Source organism: Haliotis asinina, chromosome 7 (assembly GCF_037392515.1).
Source record: "Haliotis asinina isolate JCU_RB_2024 chromosome 7, JCU_Hal_asi_v2, whole genome shotgun sequence".
NCBI classification, from domain to species: Eukaryota; Metazoa; Mollusca; class Gastropoda; order Lepetellida; family Haliotidae; genus Haliotis; species Haliotis asinina.
Window position 1 is genome coordinate 30,411,082 of NC_090286.1, and position 21,031 is coordinate 30,432,112.

The 21,031-nt window shown below is 39.3% G+C and overlaps 3 protein-coding genes across 3 annotated transcripts in view; 1 reads left to right on the forward strand and 2 right to left on the reverse strand.

Annotated features, from left to right (window-relative positions):
- LOC137290718 (DNA excision repair protein ERCC-6-like 2) overlaps window positions 1–7,858 on the reverse strand; it is a 35,941-nt gene extending 28,083 nt beyond the window's left edge. The window contains exons 1-7 of the mRNA XM_067821810.1: window positions 7,762–7,858; window positions 6,363–6,448; window positions 5,959–6,183; window positions 5,520–5,586; window positions 827–1,030; window positions 502–635; window positions 241–344 (exon numbers count right to left, since the gene is read on the reverse strand). Coding sequence (XP_067677911.1) covers window positions 241–344; window positions 502–635; window positions 827–1,030; window positions 5,520–5,586; window positions 5,959–6,183; window positions 6,363–6,411 — 783 coding nt within the window. The 5' untranslated portion in view covers window positions 6,412–6,448; window positions 7,762–7,858. The remainder of the gene's footprint in view (window positions 1–240; window positions 345–501; window positions 636–826; window positions 1,031–5,519; window positions 5,587–5,958; window positions 6,184–6,362; window positions 6,449–7,761) is intronic.
- Window positions 1–21,031, reverse strand: part of LOC137290350 (AP-1 complex subunit mu-1) — a 190,511-nt gene that overhangs the window by 151,980 nt on the left and 17,500 nt on the right. The window lies entirely within an intron of this gene.
- Window positions 8,157–20,241, forward strand: LOC137290986 (uncharacterized). The gene is made up of 2 exons (XM_067822220.1): window positions 8,157–8,223; window positions 13,094–20,241. Exon 2 carries the CDS (start codon window positions 13,122–13,124, stop codon window positions 17,823–17,825), a length of 4,704 nt encoding a protein of 1,567 aa, XP_067678321.1. The 5' UTR covers window positions 8,157–8,223; window positions 13,094–13,121; the 3' UTR covers window positions 17,826–20,241.

The window sequence follows — 21,031 nt, forward strand, 5'->3', positions numbered from 1 at the left end:
ATCACAAACATTGTAATAACATCATGAGCTACTGAGCCTCACTGACTCACCTGGCCACAGTGACTCACTGAGACTCACCTGGACACAGTAACTCACCTGGCCTCATTGACTCACCTGGCTACAGTAACTCACCTGGCCTCACTGACTCACCTGGACACAGTGACCCACCTGGCCTCATTGACTCACCTGGACACAGTGACTCAACTGGCTTCATTGACTCACATGGACATAATGACTCACCTGTACTACTGGTGTCTCCCCTTGCTCAGACAACAGGAATGGCACTTTACTAGCTGACAGGGTAAAGGAAAATTTTGGTTTTTCCATATCATCCTCAGTGAACCCTGTTAAAATACAAACAAGCTGGTTGTATGCAATACAGAATTATCCCAGGAATGTCTTCACAATGAAATATGTACAATACAATGCATGGAAAACAATATATTGAAAATTCAAACAAAACTATAATGCAGAACAAGAATCAAAATAGGTAAGGCTTACCTGTGAATTCATCCTCATTCCGTGTACAGGTGGTTGACTTGTTACTTCTCTGTACAGACTTGACATCTGTTCTGTTTGTCCCTGTGTCTTCAATCTGTCTTGTGCTTGTGCTGGCTTCTTGTGAATCATGGACACTATAATGAATGGGTGTGGGTCTTTAGAAGTAATTTAATGATGTTTGTGTGATGCTTTTATCCAACAAATCAGTGTTTTGAAACTGGGGCTATTTTACCAGTTTTACTTATTATCACTGTGTAAAACTCAATACTATGCCAGTCAGCTTAACCATCCACAAGATGGGATTATTTTGCAGAACTGTTCCTACCCAATATTTCGATTCTTGGGAGTATCCTTATTTTTCTTCCTTCCTCCGATGGCTACGACTGTTTTCTTCTTGCCATGAGACTTTATCTGGGAGCCCTTTTCACATGACAGGCTCATTTTCCATTCTGAAACTTTTCCCTTTGTTTTGGGTGCATGTGACTGCCAGTCTTCATCACTGTCACTATCAACAGTTTTGAATTTACCCCTAGAAATAGAAACAAAAGGTGTCAATATTCTCACAGTGTATTTGATGAAGTACTGCCTGTGTATTCAGAGGAATAATAAACACTGAAGTCTAAACACTCTCCCTGAATTATTTCATTCAGCCATATTCTGTACTTCAATAGGTTCTGCTGGCCTACTTCTGAGCCAGTCTCTAAATAGTATTTGTAAGCGTCCCAATCACGAGAGAAAGAGAGAGACAAGAGACGTTAAAGCTTGTTAAGAGTCAGGCAAACATCAAACGCGACAAACCACGATTGTATCTACCTGTTCAATTAATCAGTACTCATGTTTGCACAGGAACTGAGAGGGAAGTAGGAAGCAAGTTAATAAATCCCCTCTCCCCAGTGTTTACAGGAGATAACCTGTAGATCCGAATCAGAAATGACAGTCAAAGCCTGCATTCATTGTCCATTATGTTACATGATATGTGACCTCTCTCTCTCTCTCTCCTCTCTCTCTCTCTTAGGTCTATAAGTATATAAACATACAATTTATAGTCAAAATTTCCAAATTTTCAGAGTTATCCCATCACACGAGACTATCCGTGTCAAACAGTGCATATGGCCAGTGCTAAGTACCTGTACACAACTGTAGATACAAAACACAAGTAAGGCCTGAGAGTCCATAACTCCTATGCTTGTGATGGGTCAACCCAGAGAACCTCTTTGTGTACTAAGAACAAAACTCTCAAGGAGATGGGCACTCCCAAGTAAAATGGTTTTCCGCCACCAATCTTCTTATGTAGGTAAAAGACAGAACTCAATAAGACTGTCCCCACAGACAATGTGAATTCGAAGGTGAAAGTTGAAATGACTTGCATAGCTGACTATTTTAACTTTCAGTTCTGAACAACAACAAATGACCCTTGCTCCTTTGCTTAAATTTAATCAAGGATGAGTCCAACATTAAAGAAACAAAACGCATCAAAATCCACTGGAATTCGACAATTGACACTTTAATGACATAATTGCTCCTACGAGTAGAGGTCAGTAAACATTAGTGGTGATCACATCCACATCATGGGACAAAGTAAGTCTCAGAGTGTATGATAAAGCCATGTGACTGTCGGCTGTACTGAAGGTCCTAATGTTGAATCAGGCGAGGGAGAAATAAAGTAGGATGAAGTTAGATTTAGACTCTATTCAGTATGTATAAGGAGGCAGAGGTCCCCTGCTGGAGGATGGAATTTCTTTAACTGGTCAGTCTGATTGGTTTATCTGTATGCATGCAATAGATACTTGAGTTCTGGAATGATGGAGATCGTGACACCTATAGATGTGGCCAACACCGAGTCTATAGCAGCTGAATATGTAGCCAGTGTAGAGGCTTTCACCTTCTTAGTAGTAGAGTGCAAGTGTTCAAGGAATTCTGTGACAACCTCAGCAGAGGCAGTAGTAGGGGACTGGATGCCCCTAATTCTACAATTGCCCTTTAACTTCAATTATTTGTCATCATGTAAGGGAGGTGAGGATGTACAATTAGCCATGGTAATAGCCAAGGCCACTATGCAGGAATAGTCCTTGGCTAGAAGTAACGTCTAAAGATGGCCAAACAGGCACATTTAGTGTTTGAGGAGGTGCATGGCAACAATCCAAGTGAGGATGCAGTAGTGGGCTGTCTCAGCTGGGTGGTGGTACTAGGTTTGGATCAGCGAGTGTTTGGCAGTCCACAAACCAATATCTCACTGGCCAAAAGGGCGCGACCAACATCAGTGTCGTTATCTACTTGGTGATCAGCAGCTGGCAGAGCACCCTGTTCCCAAGCCAACATGTTTGGAAGTTTGGAAGTTGATTGTTGAACCTGGTCATGAACAAGGCCACCTGAGGTCTGATAATCAGTTTTCAAAGCACTTGAAACATCTGTGGATGCAACTCGACTGGATCAAGACATAGCATCAGCGGTTACATTTTGCAACCTGGGATGTGTCTCAACGAGTTGTAAGAATTGAAATGCTCAATCTAGACGGGATAAACTTGTTGACCCTAGATGGTTTAAGTACGAAACCATGGTCAAGTTGTCTGATCAAATCAGTAGACTGGTGCATCAAAGCTCTTGTGCACACTGGTGTAAGGCCAGAATGACTGCATTGAACTACAATTCGCTGATGTTCAGGACCCTTTTTGTCAAAAGACCACTGCCCTGTCATCTGATGATTGAGAAGCTGAGTGCCCTATCCCTTGAGGGATTCATCTATGAACAGAAAATGAGTAGGAATGAACGGCTTCACACAGACTCCTCCACAAAAGTTCCATTCATTGAGCCACCACTGGAGTATTGGACGAAGCAGCAGAGGGACTCGAAACAGTGCGTTGGGATCGTCAACCTCGAGATAATGAATGGGCTGAAGCTGGAGTTGACTTCTGTAGGTTAGGATTTACTCTGAAGTGAGTAGACCCAACAACTCCTGCCTGTTAGCGAAGACTTCTTTTTTGAGACAGTGCCAGAGGGACCCAACGCTAAATTGCGTGTTGGGCTTTGTGATTCAGATTAAAAGCCATGGGGCTATAGAAATTCCAAGTGGAAGGACTCACTATTGGTAATTCCTTCCACATGACGTTTGGTTACCTGGGATGCCCTGGATGGATTGGAAAATGAAGATACACATTTTGGAGTTTGAGACTGATGAGGTCACTCCCTGTCTTCAGATTGTTGCCAAGTGATGGTTCATGAATCTGGCAATTGAAGCGCTTCATGTTGAAGATGATGTGCAGGTAGTAAGAGTCTTTCTTTAGGACCAGAAATATTGGGGAGTAAGTGCTTAGAGTGACGGGCAATGGACCAAGATGTTCGCTTTCATGTTTCTCTAGCAACATACCAATGGTGGTTCAATGGATAGGTTCATCCCATCAGTTCATTGGTCAGGGGAGGCGATCCGATGAGATGTAACTTGTAACCTTCAGACAGCATCGCTAGCACAAAAAGGTCATTTAAAATGGTCTATTTGGGAGAGAAGTGTCTCAGTCTTTCGCCTGCTGGGATGTCATCAGCATCCCGATCAGCAACCCATGCTTGCCATAAAATGCAACTATGCTTGTCGTAAGAGGCGACTAACAGCATCCGGTGCTCAGGCTCGCAGACTTGGTTGACACATGTCACTGGTTCCCAACTGCACAGATCGATGCTCATGTTGTTGATCACTGGATTGTCTTGTCCAGACTTGATTATTTACAGACCACCGCCATATAGCTGGAATATTGCTGAGTGTGGCGTAAAACTGAACTCACTCACTCACTCACTCACGGAGACATGGTCATAGTGGCTCCATGATCCTTGACATGGAAGATCCCTTCAGATTCGCCATATGGTCCATGACGACGATCCGTGAACAGATAGTAGGACAACATTACAAAGCATCCAATGGGCAAAACAAAAGACACGTTCTATGAGAGGTAAGAATCAGAAGCCTCTAAGAACTCTTCCTACTCAGAAGTAGGCATGACCACATGATGAGGAATCTTGACAGGATGATCTTTCCTTGACCTCTTTGTGGATGAAAGCCCAAACTCCTATGACTGCTCGAGTCAATATCAGAGCAGCGGAGAGTACCAGCCCTCCTGTAGTCTGTAAAGGCATCTTCATCCACATGTTTGCACTGCTCACATCTACGATCTCATGAGCTCAAGTTAGTGCAGTCTACGTAAGTTTAGTTAGTCAGACGTAGAAAATATCTTCTTAGGCAGAATACAAAATTTCCCTTCCTTGGTGGAAGAGTCTGTTTTCCTCATACTGACACATGGAACCGTGAAGAAAATTTCAAGCTCACAGAAAAGTCTGCACAGCTCTGTGACAAGGTAGAGAACGTTGAGAGATGGGTTTTCATGTGAGCAGGTAGTAGAGCATGTTACGTGATTCTCAGGAGACACAAAGGCTGTCCTGAAAGAGGAGCTGCATAGAGCGCACTGGCGAATAGACACGAGAGGCCTGGTTTAGGTTTACAGCTTTGTTTCCACTCAGTTGGACGAGAGAGAGTACAAGATGTGATATAGGGTAAGTTTCAAAATATGAATATTTCAATCAATTTTTCTTTTAAAATCTTGGGTCAGTTGAAACAAGTTAATGTTATCTTTTAAGTGCTAAAAATGAAAACATAGCTTATAGTGTAGACTGGTCAGGACTGGGTATCATGAGTCACATAAACTGATTCCTATAAATATCAATATTTTAATTTTCAATATTGATGCTGAGAGCAGGTTAGTTTCCAAATGTGTGCAGCGACCAAACAGCTAAAACATATAAAGCGTCTTTCAGTAGCACAAACCATTTTCCGTAAAACATAAACAGGCACTCCAAAAGAATTTTGTCATGTTTTTCAAAGTCTTGCTCTTAAACATGAACACATGAAAATTATAACATTCTTTCTATAACAAACTGAGGATAAATGTGGATGATCTGGTAACAAGATTCAGGACTTCATGAATTGAGATTTTTGTCATAAAAATGAAAAAATACATGTACATATAAATACTCACTCAAGTCTTAAATATTCTTCGTTTCCACGCAGTGGCTTAAACATGCTCTTCTCAAGGTACGCATCATCTACAAAGAAGGTGTCATCTCACTGATGTGGTTAATTCACTCTATTCAAAATGAATAGGATTGTCCATGATTGACAAGAAGCCAGCAAGACAGATTGAGGACACCAACACAACCAGACCAGATGATATCAAGCATGAAGTGAGTGAGTTTGTTTTACACCGATTTTAGCAATAATTTCCAGCAATAACATGGCAGGGGACACAAGAAGTGGGCGTCACATACTGTACCCGTGTGGGGAATCAAACCTGCCTCTTCGGCATGACAAGCATATGCTTTAACCCTCCGGCAACCCCACCACCCCTGACTGACAAGAAGCCAGCATTAAGGATTAATATATCATCAGAGCTTACGTAGACAACTTCAAATGTTCACCTTCTTCTGCAGAGTCCACATCAATTTTCCTCCATACAGACTTTTGCTTGGTTGCTTGGAGGTTATCAATGGGCACTTCTTCATTTTCATCTGAGTCGTACTCATCAAACTTCACCACAGCATAGATCCCCTTTCCGTTCCTATGATGAATTTCTTTGATGCATGCTTTGTACAGTTCCCCATCTCCAGAATATGGCGCCAGACATTTCTCCCCTTTTGTCCAAACTGTCAAAATATGTTTCACACTTATATCAGGTTTATCTGGGAATCCAGTTACAGAACTAGAAATGTTACTTTATATGTAAAAAATCATCTGCCAGGAATATAGTATTGGAAACATGATTTTGAACAGTCATATGTAATTAACTAGGATCCAAGGCATCAACATCATAACACTGATTTACCTTTCTGCTTACTTCCGCCACCTTCTTCCTCATCACTGCTGCGGGGCATGATTTCTTGGTTCACTTTTTAACCCATTTTGCTGCTTCTGTATTGTCGTAAATCAAAAATGTTTAAAGAAAAGTCATATTTGGCTAAAATAGCATGCAAATCTCACTCAGTTAATGAACGAAAATTCTGTGAACAAATCTAACCTCACAGATTCTGCATACTCTGCATAAGCAAGGGGGTAATTTCTCTTTTGAAGCATAGAAAAGTTGGCATTCAGATAAGGGGAAAAGTGCAAAATCAAGATTTCTTTTTTTAGAAGAACACCGTTTCATTAGAAGAGTTAAGACCAAATATTGAAATCTGAGCAGCTCATGATTCATCTCTGTATAGATATATATCTAAAGAATAATATTTACAGTGTGTTAGAGTATTCCAGATCATGGGCAATCACTGCCATGTACATTAACAACTAAATACTGTAAACTTTGATGGATTTCTACACTCATAATGTTATCATAAAGCTATGGCAGTCCTCTTCAAGGTGATATAATTTTTTCAGGTGATCTGAACCAGAAGATTACATGCTTGCACTGAAACAAGGATACCTATCATCATGGTCATCGGCATGTCTGGAAAGAATAACTCATTCAGGACGGCCCATTTCAAATAACAGTAGAATCAACTTGCTAAATGTTAACAATCCATTGCATACTGAAACATTTCATCTGTAAAAAGCAACAAAAATCTTTTTCACATCTGTCATATTTTTGGCGAAATAAGCCATTCGAGGGACCACATGGTTAAAATAGTTCTGGAGAATACACTTCCATAAATAGTTCAATCACTCTTAATCAGCATACATTAGAATTAAGTGGGGTTAACAATGAGGTATAATGTTTGATGCTCCTTATTTGCTTTGATCATTTTCTCAAAAAAAATAACAAAACACTAACACTAAAGAATGAAGTACAGTATATAGAGTTGAACCACTAAGTGTTAGATATGTTAATCTGCAGGAGAATGAATATGGGGGAACGGCAGGAACTCTTTCCATGGCAAAAATGCAAGAACACATTTCAAAGTTTTCGGGAAAACCATTCAATTTATATATGACAATATGCAACTGATGTACTTTTCTTTCTATGACTTTTCTAAATGTAAAATCCGGGAATGTATTTGGCAAAATGGAAAGACCAGCAAATTATCCTAAGGCAATTTGGGTTTGAAGCTTATTCGAATTTATAGTAAAGAACAGAAAAACTGTACATACTGACTTTACAGATAGTCAACATAAACAGCATACCGTTGGCCTCAGGGTAACTTTAGTTATTTGTATTAACTGAGAATGACATCGTGCGTGAAAAGAAGCTTTGAAAACTTGGAGCTAGTGTGATCTGTCACAGATCTTACATTTGCTAACTTTGACTTAATGCGGTGACTTTATCAGATTTCCTTGAGTGTAATGGTCCACTTTCAAGATATTGCCGAAATTTACAATGGGGAGCATGGATTACTTTTTGTGGATATATGCATTGATTATTCGTTGCCACTTGTCACAACACACCCTCTAATTAACCATTGAACACTTTAAAATATTATTAACTATTGTAATAAGAGACTATTGCATACAAATCACCAATATTTGTCAAATGTGTTTTTAAATTATTACAAAATATCAAACAATTATTTCTCCTGACTTCTAATACGTAGAACACCATTGGTTTTAAGTACAAGAGGTGAACCAATCGTAATCTTCGTACTAACAATCAAAGGCATCTATTCCAAAATTTAGCTTCCGGTTGTTGATAATGATGGTTGACATTGCAGTTATTTTGTGACAATTTGATTGATCTAGGACACTTTTATTTAATGGTGAGTACAATCAAAATGTATGTAAAACGTGGTTCAGTCATTCGTCTTGCAAATGATGTTTCTTCTGGTCAGGTAGGAAGAAACATGGTTTGTTGAAACCCTTGCTTTTGCCACTCAATACTTATTTCCTTCTCAGTCATATGGGTTATCATGTCGGCCAGACAGTAATTTGACTTGAATGACATTGTATGTTATATGCTTTGATTAGGAAATTTAGTACGGCTAGTTATAGACACTTAACAAACTTAAATACTCCAAGTAGGTTAATAATCTGATCATCAGTTTAGTGTTCTTATTCAATTTCAATTTTATTCAATAAAATTCGTTTGAAGAGTAGTTTGGCCTCCTTTTCTTGAGAGATTGTCTGACTGCCAGGTTTTATTTTCACTGAATTTTTATCATGTTAATGGTTAATGAGAAAGCATCCCTGTTATGTTTTATCTTAAAAAGTTGTACACCAAACCACATTTATTTTCTTGTACTTAAACATGAAGTGACAAACAGTAAATATGTTGTCTATGTAGATTACCATGTGTAGAAACAGTACCATTTCTTGGGAAGATGTTCACTGCTGTATGTCATGTGTCAGATAATATGATCCAGTACATACGAGGATCTGTCAAATATAGACTCATGACTTTCACATTGTTAACCCTTAACTATGAACTATGTCTAAACCATTAAACTTGCAAGTTTGCCCAGGCATGTCTAAGTTGAGATGAAATTAAATACAAATGATCATGTACATCTACATGACAGGACACTTACGAAAGTCACTTACGATTTATATATAAAATCCAGGGATTGGGAAAGGCAAGGGCCATGTGCCATTGTGCACATAAGAATAAAAAATGGCCCATTACTGTTTTGAAGTTTACTATTGATACAAGGACAGGGGCCCATTCTGAATTCAGAAAATGGCTAATAATCCTGAAAATGGCCCATTATCAATTCCTGATAATCTATCACTTTTGACAGTGCCTGAAAACTCTTATTACATTTCAGTTTATATGTTTTCGGCAGGATTAAAATTCTAAACTATTTTAAGATTTTGGAAACAGTGATTTTCAGAAATTTTCGGCAGCAGCAGCAGCTTCACAATGAAATTGTCACAGTGCAAAGAAATGTTTCGAGGAAATCATTAAACATATTGGATAAACTAATGAATAAAATCAACAACAGCATACGTAAAAGTTGTCAAACTTACATACAAATTACTGTTTCCATAGTTTTGTGTGATCATGTAATGCAAGTCAAGTCACTAACCAGCTGGTAACAAATAAGATCTCAGTTTACGCCACCTCAATCTTCATGCTCGGATATGATCCTTAATGCAAAAACATATTCACATTAATCACAAAGAATTTTTGTCGTAGGTCATAACAATAGTACAATACGTTCAACAAGTTCCATAATTTATGCATAGGTAGCGACGTCTTGCTTAACACATTCAGAAAAACATTATTGTATTGAAAACTTACGAGGACATTGTCCACTGTAATATGCTTTGCTGTCTTGTGTCATGTGACTGACTTAAACCAATCATGATAGCAGACTGTGGAGGAAAAAGCATCATTACAAGCCAGTCTTTGTCCAATAGAATCACTTCTTACAACTGTTAAAATACTCTTGGCAAGGGTACATTGATTTAGTTAATGTTCAAAGCTTTTGAACCTCACCTGCCATCAAAGGAATTGTCTCACATGTTATTCATACAAAGCTTCGAAAACAGAGATTTTCTGCTGTTGTGTCAAGTCATTGAGCGGGAAGTCACTTGTATTGGGTATTTGGCGACTATACATATCATTTAAGAAATCTTTTTATGATAATTTTCCGATTAGATCTATGTCAAAATATAAATATAATTGCAAGAAAAGGCAAGGATATATTATGACGTAACAAATGGAAGAATGCATCATAGTGTATGCTTCTTTCATGGTTTTTCTGGACATGAATAATGTAAGCTTGCATTTTCATTACAAATAAATTTGTTTAAATTTATTTGTAATGAAAATGCAAGCTTACATTATTCATGTAATGCAATTAGACCTTTCAAATGGTTTTTGAGATGTAGTAGAAATAACGTTTTTTCAAGCTCACAGTTTCCTTGATAAACAAAGACGCCTTAGCAATAGCATATATTTCTCATGATGGTGGTTTTGTATTCCAAGTAGCTAACCAAAGCAGTTTGGTGATAGACTTCTACTACCCAGCTTACACCATTCCTTCCATTAACTGTTCTCATTCTCAGTATTAACATGTTTATTAAATTAACATTATGTACATGTTGAGAGTTGGCTGGTGACACACACACTTTCATGGTGAATTTTAATTGACATTACATACAGTCAGGAACTTGCCGGTAATGACCTTGTCATGTCGAATATGACTTTTGTGTGTAAATGGGCCATTGAGCCCAAGTTGTGAATGTCTTGGCAGAACACTGATGAGGGATTTAAATCCATTTAAATTATCATGAAGTGAAGAGTTTCTATGACTGATCCAACTGCAATCTTGACTTGTGCTGTTGTTATTTTTATTTGGGCCACCTAAAAGTGGTGTGGGCCACTAACTTTCAATAAGTGGTGGCCAGACTTGAAACATTTGGGCCACTAAAGATTTTCCATTCCATCACACTCACATGTAGCATGAATTGTGCTAGCAATGAAATCTACTGGGCAAAATAAGTCTGGGATATTGGTATTTTTATCATCTACAACACGTTTTGCAGAGGGTATGAAAAGTACACCCAGTCCATTTATCTGTCTGTGAACATTTATCGGAGTAGAACTTTAAAACCACTCAATATTTCTTCACCAAAATTGGTACATAGATAGATCTGGTGATGTATTAGTGCCTTTTGGTAGTTTGGATATTCTTAATAAAATATGTTTCACGTTTCCATGGCAACAAGTGTGACTTAGACTGAAATTGGAGGTAATGCAGGGGATATTGATGACTGTGTCTTGTTATGATTGATATTTCATCAGTGTGTCAATGAATTAATAGATCATTATTCATAATTTCAAAATTTACATATATCCGTGACTGTTTTTGTCCAGTGTAAGTAAGAATTCACCAAGCTCACTTTCAACTGATACAATAAGAGTAACTGAGGGAGGAGAAACAAGTCCATCCCCCTCCACACACATATACACCACCTTTACCACTGTGTAACTCCTAGAGCCTCTCATCCAACTTGTCATTACAAATCAAATTGATTCCTTGCTAAAGATGTGTGATGCCTAACAAAATGTTTACCTATTAAATAAATGTTCAAGTTGAAAAAATAAATTGTGCATGTGAGTTCCAGTTCATAAACACTTTCTTCACGTGAATTCATTTGAAACAGAGTACTTGATAAACTGAAAGTGGAAATGCTTTTATATATGTACATGAATGGCAATGTACCTTAATGGCCTCATATTATGTGTCGTAAACATATTCATATAGTTTTACCAGTGTACCTGATGACACAATATCACAAGTGTTGTCCGGGGGTACTTTATTAGAAGCCAAATATTATTATCCTTATCCTTTGAACATGTTGGTCAGGGGAGAGTGTGCAATTTTTTAAAATGTACTGTTGTATTGGCATTTATTCAGCCATGTAAAATGTGAGAGATTGTTCAGGGCAAGTTCTGTATATTTTCTGTATGAAGGATGCAAGATCAGATACTTGACTCACCTTCAGTATATAGACAAAAGGAATGTATTTTTGGAACCGAGATGCATAACTGATCACAATCAATTCTGTTTGTTAATACACTCAAGTCAGTTTATCCGACACTTTTGTTGGTAACAAATTTAATGAACATAGTTTAGTCTTGGTTGTTGTGTCCAGTATCCTCGTTAATCTGACATTTTGTTGTGCAACGGCCGATGTCAGATTAACAAGACTTGACTGTATTTCATATTGATAACTGGAAGATATCATGGATCAGGTGACACAGAGTTTGACATTTACTGGTAGTTCGAGCATGGTGCTGTGTTTCAATCATCAAACTCAAATGAGATGAGCTTCCTATGCTCGTCACCTTTTCATTCCATACTTGCCATAAACATGATAAAAGGTGACAAACAGGATTGGGTGGTCAGACTCGATGACTTGATTGACACGTGTCATGGCTTCCGAATTGCGAAGACTGATGCTCATGCTGTTGACCACTGGATTCTATGATCCATACTCGATTATTTACAGATCGACACCATATAGTATACTATGATATAGCTGGAATATTGCTTAGTGCAGTGTAAAGCAGCGTAAAACTAAACTCACCCACTCACTCACTCACTCACTCAAATGAGCTGTAATTTGTTTCAAATAAAAACAATATTTCCCAAGTGTATATTTATTAGTCACTCACTGAATATTTATTAGTCACTCACTGAATATTTATTAGTTGCTCAATGAAGACTAAGCTGCTAACATTGTTACACACCATAAATGTCTTTCCATGGGTAATCATTTGACCTAGAGCACATGTTTTTGAGATAAATTTCATGATATGGAAACACACTCTATTATCTATTTAGGATACCATATGTATTGACCCTCATTCATTGTTGAACTTTGAGATTTTGACTCTGGTATCAACAGGGTACTAGCAGTGTACGGACAATTATGTGGTCACAAAAGATTGTAATCTTTGATGAGTATCTTTGATAACTGGAAAATATTTTGATGATGCATTCATATCCTCTGTGACTCAATGAGATCTTAGATTTTTTGACTATTTTACTGATTATTTTGAGATCTGCTCCACTGTTGCAAATTTTCAAAGATGCACAATGAACTACAGTCAACTTGCTCTACTGTCCACAAAAACATTTGAGTCATAACACTAAACCAGCTGATCTTTCTTTTCAGGTTTGGAATAGAATTAGAAAATCAGAAAATGGCTGACATAGCAGAGGTGCCAAAGTCGGATGCTCCCACCCGAAAAAGTAAACGGAAGGCTGCAAGTAAGGCAATGGAAGAACTCAAGCCAGCTGAGGGTAACAAAGATGATGACAAAGAAACGGACAAGCCAGATTCTCCATCCCGATCATCTTCATCTCCAGACCCTAACTGTGCCATCTGTCTCAGCAAGCTGGAGAATAAGTCCTTCACTGACAGCTGCTTCCATATGTTCTGCTTTGTGTGTCTGCTGGAGTGGTCCAAAATCAAGGCAGAATGCCCATTGTGCAAACAGCCATTCAAGAGTATAATTCACAATGTCCGCTCTTATGATGACTATGATCAGTACCACCTTGAAGTCGACACGGTAGGGAACCAGTTTTCCTTTGGTAGCCCCAGTGGACGCCGTTTTCGTTACCGGACAACTTTGACCCAGGACCATGTTTTTGGTTTCCGTCCAAGAAGGAATTCTCAACATCCTGATATTGGAAGCCGTTTGCCTACTACGATTACAACCCGTCAAAACTGGCGTCGGCAGAGAGAAGCTGCTACGTCAGAATTCAGAAGACGCGTTTACATTAACGGAATGCGAGTGGTAGGAATCAGGGATTCAAGTGGAAGATCTCGGAATATATCACCTGAATTCTTTGCCTCCAACCCAGCTACATCCCATCGCCTGGTGCCCTGGTTGAACAGGGAGTTGAATGCTTTGCTCTACAATCACGAGGAACATGTGCAATTTGTTTTGGAATTGATCATGGACTTGATTAAAAGGTTCCCCATTCAGAGTGAAGAATTTTTTCAGCATGTGTTTCCATTTATTAGCAGACACACAAGACACTTCATGCATGAATTCGAAAGCTTTGCAAAGTCACCTTTCTGTATTTCTTCATATGATCAAAAGGCTATCTATGAGCAAAAACCAGAGTCAGTATCAGACTCAGACTCAGTTCATTCTGATGGAAATGACAGTGATGTGATGATAGTGTCCCCAACTTACTGTCCAACATCCCCAAGTTACCCTAATCCAGCAAGGAGAAGACGTGACCCTGGGGCTGTTAGACGCCACCACACTCGGTCAGAGGTTACTCCGTACTCTGTCAGTCTCCGAGATTTATTGGAAGAAGATGATGACCAGGTTATATCCCACTCAGGCTGGGAGTCTCCTATTGCAGGTCCTTCTTGGCATTTGACTCCCGAAACTAGCAATGCCCTTGCAGTTCCTGGAAGCTCCAGTTCACAGCCAGGACCGATCTATCAATTTCTTAATAACATAGCACAAAGGAAGGGGTCAGATGTGAAGGTGGAAGGTGCCACTAGAATTAATGTTGACTCTGAGACGAATTTGGTTGAGTCAGATTCAGATTCGGGTGACGTGGTGTGTACAGGCTATGACAAACCCTGGCAGGAAAGGACTCCAGTTGTTGTTTCAACCGATACAGAAGAAGAGCGTATGATAGAAAAGGCAGAAAAGCTTAAGAGAAAGAAAGACCTGGCCAGGAGACGGGAAGACTCCAAAAAAAGGAGGAGGTCAAGAAGTCCATCTCACTCACGATCACGAAGAAGAAGAAGGTCAAGGTCATCATCATCCCGATCTAATCGCAGAAGAAGTAGATCCCGTTCCACATCAAGACGTCGACGTAGGCAAAGATCAACATCTCGATATCGCAGTAGGTCAAGGTCAGGGTCAAGACATCAAAGATATAGGTCTCCTTCACCATCCTCCAGGTCCAGATACAGAAGAAGGAATAGGTCCAGATCTCTTGTTTATGAGGATGCATTTGGCTATTCAAGACGTACAACTCATTCTCCAGAAAGAAACAGTGGAATATATTCAGACTCTCGAAGGAAGAAGAGAAGGGACCGTCACAGAAACTCAAGGTACAGTGACTCCTCATCTAGGTCAAGGTCAAAATCCTCTGAGAGATATCACAGAAGTAGACATAGTAAATCAAAAAGTTCCAGAAGACATAGACGGTCCAGAAGTTCCAGTGTTGAAGTCTTATCAAGCAGACATAGACACAAAAAACATAAGAAGCATAAAAGGAGCCGAGACAGTGATAAAGAGAAAGGTACTTCTAATAATGTCCAGTACAAAATAGTGAAGGATAAAACTGATGGAAATTCGTCCAAAGATCCGCTCTTGTCCATCACCATTAAACGTGATAAGTCCGAAGATGCACCTGTTGTCTCAAGCACTGTTGATGCTGCTCCGGTGGTATATCCTGAAATAGATATCCCTGATAATATAGTGATCAGAACAGAACCAGTTAGTCCTAAGCGTACAACTGATACATCTAATGAGACAGTGACACAGACAAACGAGGAAAGCACCAGCTCCTCACAGCAGGTGCCCATTAGTACAAGCTCCACACCTCAGACACACAGCCAGACAAGTTCATCCTCTCAGCAGAGATCACCAACTCCTAAAGATGGCTCTGACAGAAAGAAGGAAGATTCTGACTCCTCGGCTGAACAAGTGGAAGTCAAGAGAAAATCATTCAAAAAACATCCATCTGGACACAAGAAAAGCAGGAGACAGTTGCCACGACTTCCTGATCCTTCCACAAGCACTGTTACCAGTAGCACAAGTGTTTCCCAAGTTTCTGACCAGAGGATTCCAGTATTGGATGCTATGGCTCACTTGTTCCAAGGATTAAGTAACCAGGGCATTTCTCAAACTCCACAGTCTGATTTGAGATCAGTTATCCCTGGGATGATGTCAAACTTCTTTGATACCAATCTGTTGTATGGGTATCCGGCAGCCAATTGGTCCAGCTTATCAAATTTCTTACCAAGACCTACTGCTCAAGTGACCTCATCTGACCATCCAGTGATGGTGAGTTCCAGTGATGAAAGTGATGTTGTTTTGGAATCTGTAGATAACAGCGCCACACATGCTGTGTCATCTAGCAGCAATTCTCTCCGAGACCAGGGTCTCCAGGACTTGATGAGAGTCAACTTCATGGACAGAATTCCTGTTCTCTGTGATGAGATTCATAGTCATAAGAGTATTGAAGTCCAAGAGGAAATCAATGTTGTGAATTCAGATAGTGATACCATCATTGAGGCTAGTTCCACTGGAAGACCAATAGCCTCTGATGCTATAATGGAGGTCATTGACAGTGATGATGAACCGAAGGATGCCACCACACCAGAGAGGACAGTTACAACTTCCAAGAATGGTGAGTCCAATGACACAGACAGTGTTGAAAAAGACCTCCCTGGTGAGCCTGGGGACACTTCACAGCCAGAAGTAATTTCAACTGCTCTATCAGAAGCACTACCTGTTTCACAAGATTCCAATTCACAGCCAGAAATAATTTCAACTGCTCTATCAGAAGCACTACCTGTTTCACAAGATTCCAATTCCAATCATACATGCTCTGTGAATGCAAGCTCCTCAACAGTCAACACTCCTGAACTTGGCACTGAGAAGAATGAGATGGTTGCTAGGGAGTCCTGTCCATCAGAAATGCCAGATAACACTACAGTGAATAATAGCAACATGGATGAAAGTATGAGCCAAACTGTGTCGACCTCTGGAGATGAATCTGTTAATGTTGGAGTGGAGTTCCCATCAGGGTGTTCACCTAACCTTGTTCCACTTAATGATAGAAATGGAACTGCAACTGATCACAGATCGGAAGAATATATGGATGTTGATGTCGGAGATTCTGATGCTGGAATTAGAACTGACATTGAATTTGGTAGTTTCAGAGATGCTTCTTCAAATGGAAAAGGTGCTCAACTGCCAAATGCTAGCGAACAGATACACATGGTGTCTCAGTTAATGGATAGTGGACTACATGGTGCTGACAGTACTGGACATGTAGCAGAAGACTATGTCAGTAGTTCTCCTCCTGAGCCTTGCCCACTTGATACGAGTGAAAGTAATAATGTAACTTCACATTTGCCTCACAATTGTCCCCAGCAAGACAATGAGCAGCTGTCATCTGATAGCAGTTTATCAGGGTCTGTGGAAGCTGAAAGTAACTTTGAAAGTAGTCCTGCAGGTAACAGAGCCAGTGCTAGACACGACTATTCTCTTGGCAACGGTGAAGTTGTTACGTCTGAAAATTGTGACTCTCTGCCAGGTCCTGCTCTTCAGGTTATTGAAGGTGTGAGTGAAATTTCTTCGGACGAAGATGATGTGCTTGTTCAGAGGCATTCCCAAGTCATTGCAGATGCTAGTGATATATCTTCAGAGGAGAGTGATTTCGGGGAGGTCATTCAGCCAACTCCTAGTTCTGTGTCAGGATCGTCTAAACTTAATCCTCAAGTGATTGGGGATAATACAGATTCTTCAGATGAGGGTGAGATTTCTTCAGATGATGATGTACAGCCTCAAGTGATAGAAGATCTCAGCAATGTGTCATCAGAGTCTGCAGACTGTAGCAGCAGACATGATTCAGAGAATGGAATCACCCAATTTCACTCTTCACCCAATGTTCAAACTTCATCAGCAGCAAGTATTTCAACAGGGTTAAATGTAAAAACAGCTGTGCATTTAAGACTTAAAAATAGTGATAATGATAACAGTAGTTCAGGAGAACTAAGTGATAACAGTGATGATGAACAGGTTTATGATGATATTTCATCATTAGAGAACTTTGACTCTCCAGCAAGTCCAGTCAGTCAGCCTCAGGTGGCAAGAGACTTAGAGGACTCCCTGAGTGAAGGAGAAATAGTATCAGACTGAATGAATGGGCTATCTGATCATATGTCTTTCCCTCATGCACTACATAATCTTATAGATTATCCATGGTTGGTGTGCATTTGAATAGCCAACAAGGATGTTTCATGTTAATCTGCAACCTTGTACATAAGATTATATTTAACGATATAGTGGTCATGTTAGGACTGTTTTAGTTTGCAGTATTTTGCATGTTTAGTAGCTTTCAGATTGTTTTGTGTAGCTAAGAATGTCTAATTTTTGTCTATTGTGTGCTGGATTCAGTTATTGTTAGCATTTACACACACGGGAGTGGGGTACATACAACCAGCTCACTGATCCCACAGCTAAATTAAGTTTTGAAAGCAAGGAGCCTTTGCTATGGCCAACCACTCTAATGTACTACAACCGATATTAAAGGGGTCTCCAGATTTTAAAAAAAGCAGCAAATCACAGGGACCTCCAAGCACCACTAGACTAAGCCTGAACATTGCCAATCATGTGAAGCCCATTTCTGGTGTACCCTGCCGTGACATTGCTGGATTATTGCTAAAAGTGGAGTAAAATCAAACTGACTCACTCACGGTGACTCAGTATGGCTTTTATGGCTATATTCGTGTATTTTTATAACAGACACAGTGTTCAAGACATTAATGTCACTAACTATACATGGCCACATTGGATATAACAAGAGACTATTTTACAATTCTAGATTTTCATGATGTAACATTTCTAAAAGAATTACATTACATGTAATTACATGTCATTGTTTTTCTAAAACATTTGTGTATTATTATTTTTACAATCAGTGTGGCAGTCTGGTATATATAACCAAGACTAGTGGTATTGTGTTAATAAGGATTTAGAGGGCCAAATAAGGATGTATCGGTTTAAAGTGTACCTGCAGAACAGAACCCTGTTCCAGACATGTGATGCAGTTATTTTCCGTATTGACTTTGGCAGGGTATGTAGTCTAGTGCTTAAAGAATCAGTTCATCACACCAAAGACAAAGGTTAGATTTCCCATTTGGTACAATGTGTGCCCCCCCCCCCCCCCCCCCCATGGTATTTGCTGGAATATTGGTAAAAGCGTAAAACCACACTCTCTCTTATGACTCTAGTGTCACGTTCAAGATCATGTTGTACAATGGTATTTCATTTCACTCTTGAATTGAAGGTTTGTAGAATGAGGATCTAATCTGGCTAGATTGATATACAACATAAAGTGTAACCTATTTGAGAGGCATTTAAAGTTGGAGCACTAAGGAAAGATGACAAAATATAAATTAAGAATATATGTATAAATATATGAATACAGAAGTTGTTCATCCTTAAATTCTTATCCTTCCTTAACATAAAATGTGTTGCAGACAAACTCGTAGTGTTTGACCACCTTGCATCATATTAAATACATTAAGACTGCCAGTTTTCTAAGTATTGTAGTGGTGCAGAGGTATGCTGTGACCAGCACAGGCCTTCGTGTCACTGTGAGGATTAAAGATTTTAAAAAAAATATATATAAATTTTTAGATGACCCCCAACTTGAAAGGCTTCACAGTACACTATATCTAGACAAGGATGGACGATAGCAAGGACGATAAAGCCGCATAAAGGGTGTGTGGTCAAAGCAAGCCCTCCCATTGGTCGACGCTTGCTATCGTCCACCATTTATGTTGAGATAGGTTAGTTAAGGGTCAAAATCAGCTATTAATCAACTTGTAGAAGTAACAATAAAGAACTGGTAGGTGTCATGAGTAGTGATCGATAATAATCTTTACCTGCAATGACATGAGGGCCTGTGGTGACCAGCTCCTCTTTCATGTTTTTAGCATATGTTCACATCTGTTATCATTAACATATACGCAATATTTGTCATTTTGAACAATTTGGTACACAGTGTAAATAATTCCCCACAGAGGGCTTGATATGAGTAGTCAAACATAAAGTTTCATTATAAAGATGGTTCCACTGAAGTTGTAGCTTCTTTGAAGCTTAAGCAAGTGGTGGGGTAGTTTACCCCGCGGTATCACGAAGCGTGTTATTGCGATGGATGACTGTATATGGTAAATTTCTCAGCCGTGACATACAGCATTCGTGTAATAATCACTCCAAACATTCAAAATGGTAGTCATTAAAACAACACCTAAATTATAAACATCACTTTCAGACAGTGAAATGCATGTATATTATTTTGCTTTCAGGGCATTTAGTATCACAAACACATGGTGATAGTACTTTTTATGTTATTTTGAGGTAATGTTGCACATCCGTTGATACCATGGTTACCAGAATGTGTTTGGGCTTGTTCAGCTGTTATGTTGTGTGTAATATTTGTACATATGTGTATATTCAGAATTCTTGTTGTAATGTTAATCAGGGATGATCCTCTTAACCATGTTAATCAACAATACCAAAAATGTCAAATAAATACCAGTGATATGAATGGTGTGCTGTTTTTTTCCGAGCCACATGACTTCCTTCAGACAAACCCCATGAAGATCTGGTTAGAATGGGTGTCAGCAACACATGCTTGTTGTAAGAGGCGACAACATGGGATCAAATGGTCAGGCTTGTTTACTTGGTTGACATGTACTAATGATGTCAAGTGAATTGCCTCTGTTTCACACAGCAGAAAATGGGTACCCAGTTGGAAAGTCATGTGGTTTATAACCTTCTAGTGCCTCACAGACAGATTGTTATATCCTTCTTAATAATAATCAAATTGCGATTTCAACATCCTTTGAGTTAGACAGATGGATGTATAAATGAACTATCATTATCTTACGTCTTACAGATTGTCAATTCCAGACTCAGTTACTTACAGACCATTGTGCAGATTGATGCTCATGCTGTTGATCACTGGATTGTCTGGCCCAGAGCCATTTACAGACCGCCACTATATAGCTGTATTGTGCATTGCGATGTAAAACCAAGCACAAACGTGGACCAATGTCGTATATCTGGAATAGAGCCTTGTTAAATAACAACAGTACTTCAAGTTAATGCAAGACTGATCTCTTCATCATATTGTTTTCTTCAGGCAAATGCAGGATGGGACTCCTGACAATGTGGTTCAGTTCAGGAGAATGCAACATGAATGTCCGGGTTCGAATTCATCAGCAGCCCATGCTTGTCGTAACAGGCGACCAATAGGATCTGGTGGTCAGGTTTGCTGACTTAGTTGACACAGTCATTGTATCTGTCATTGTATCCCAACTGTATAGATCAATGCT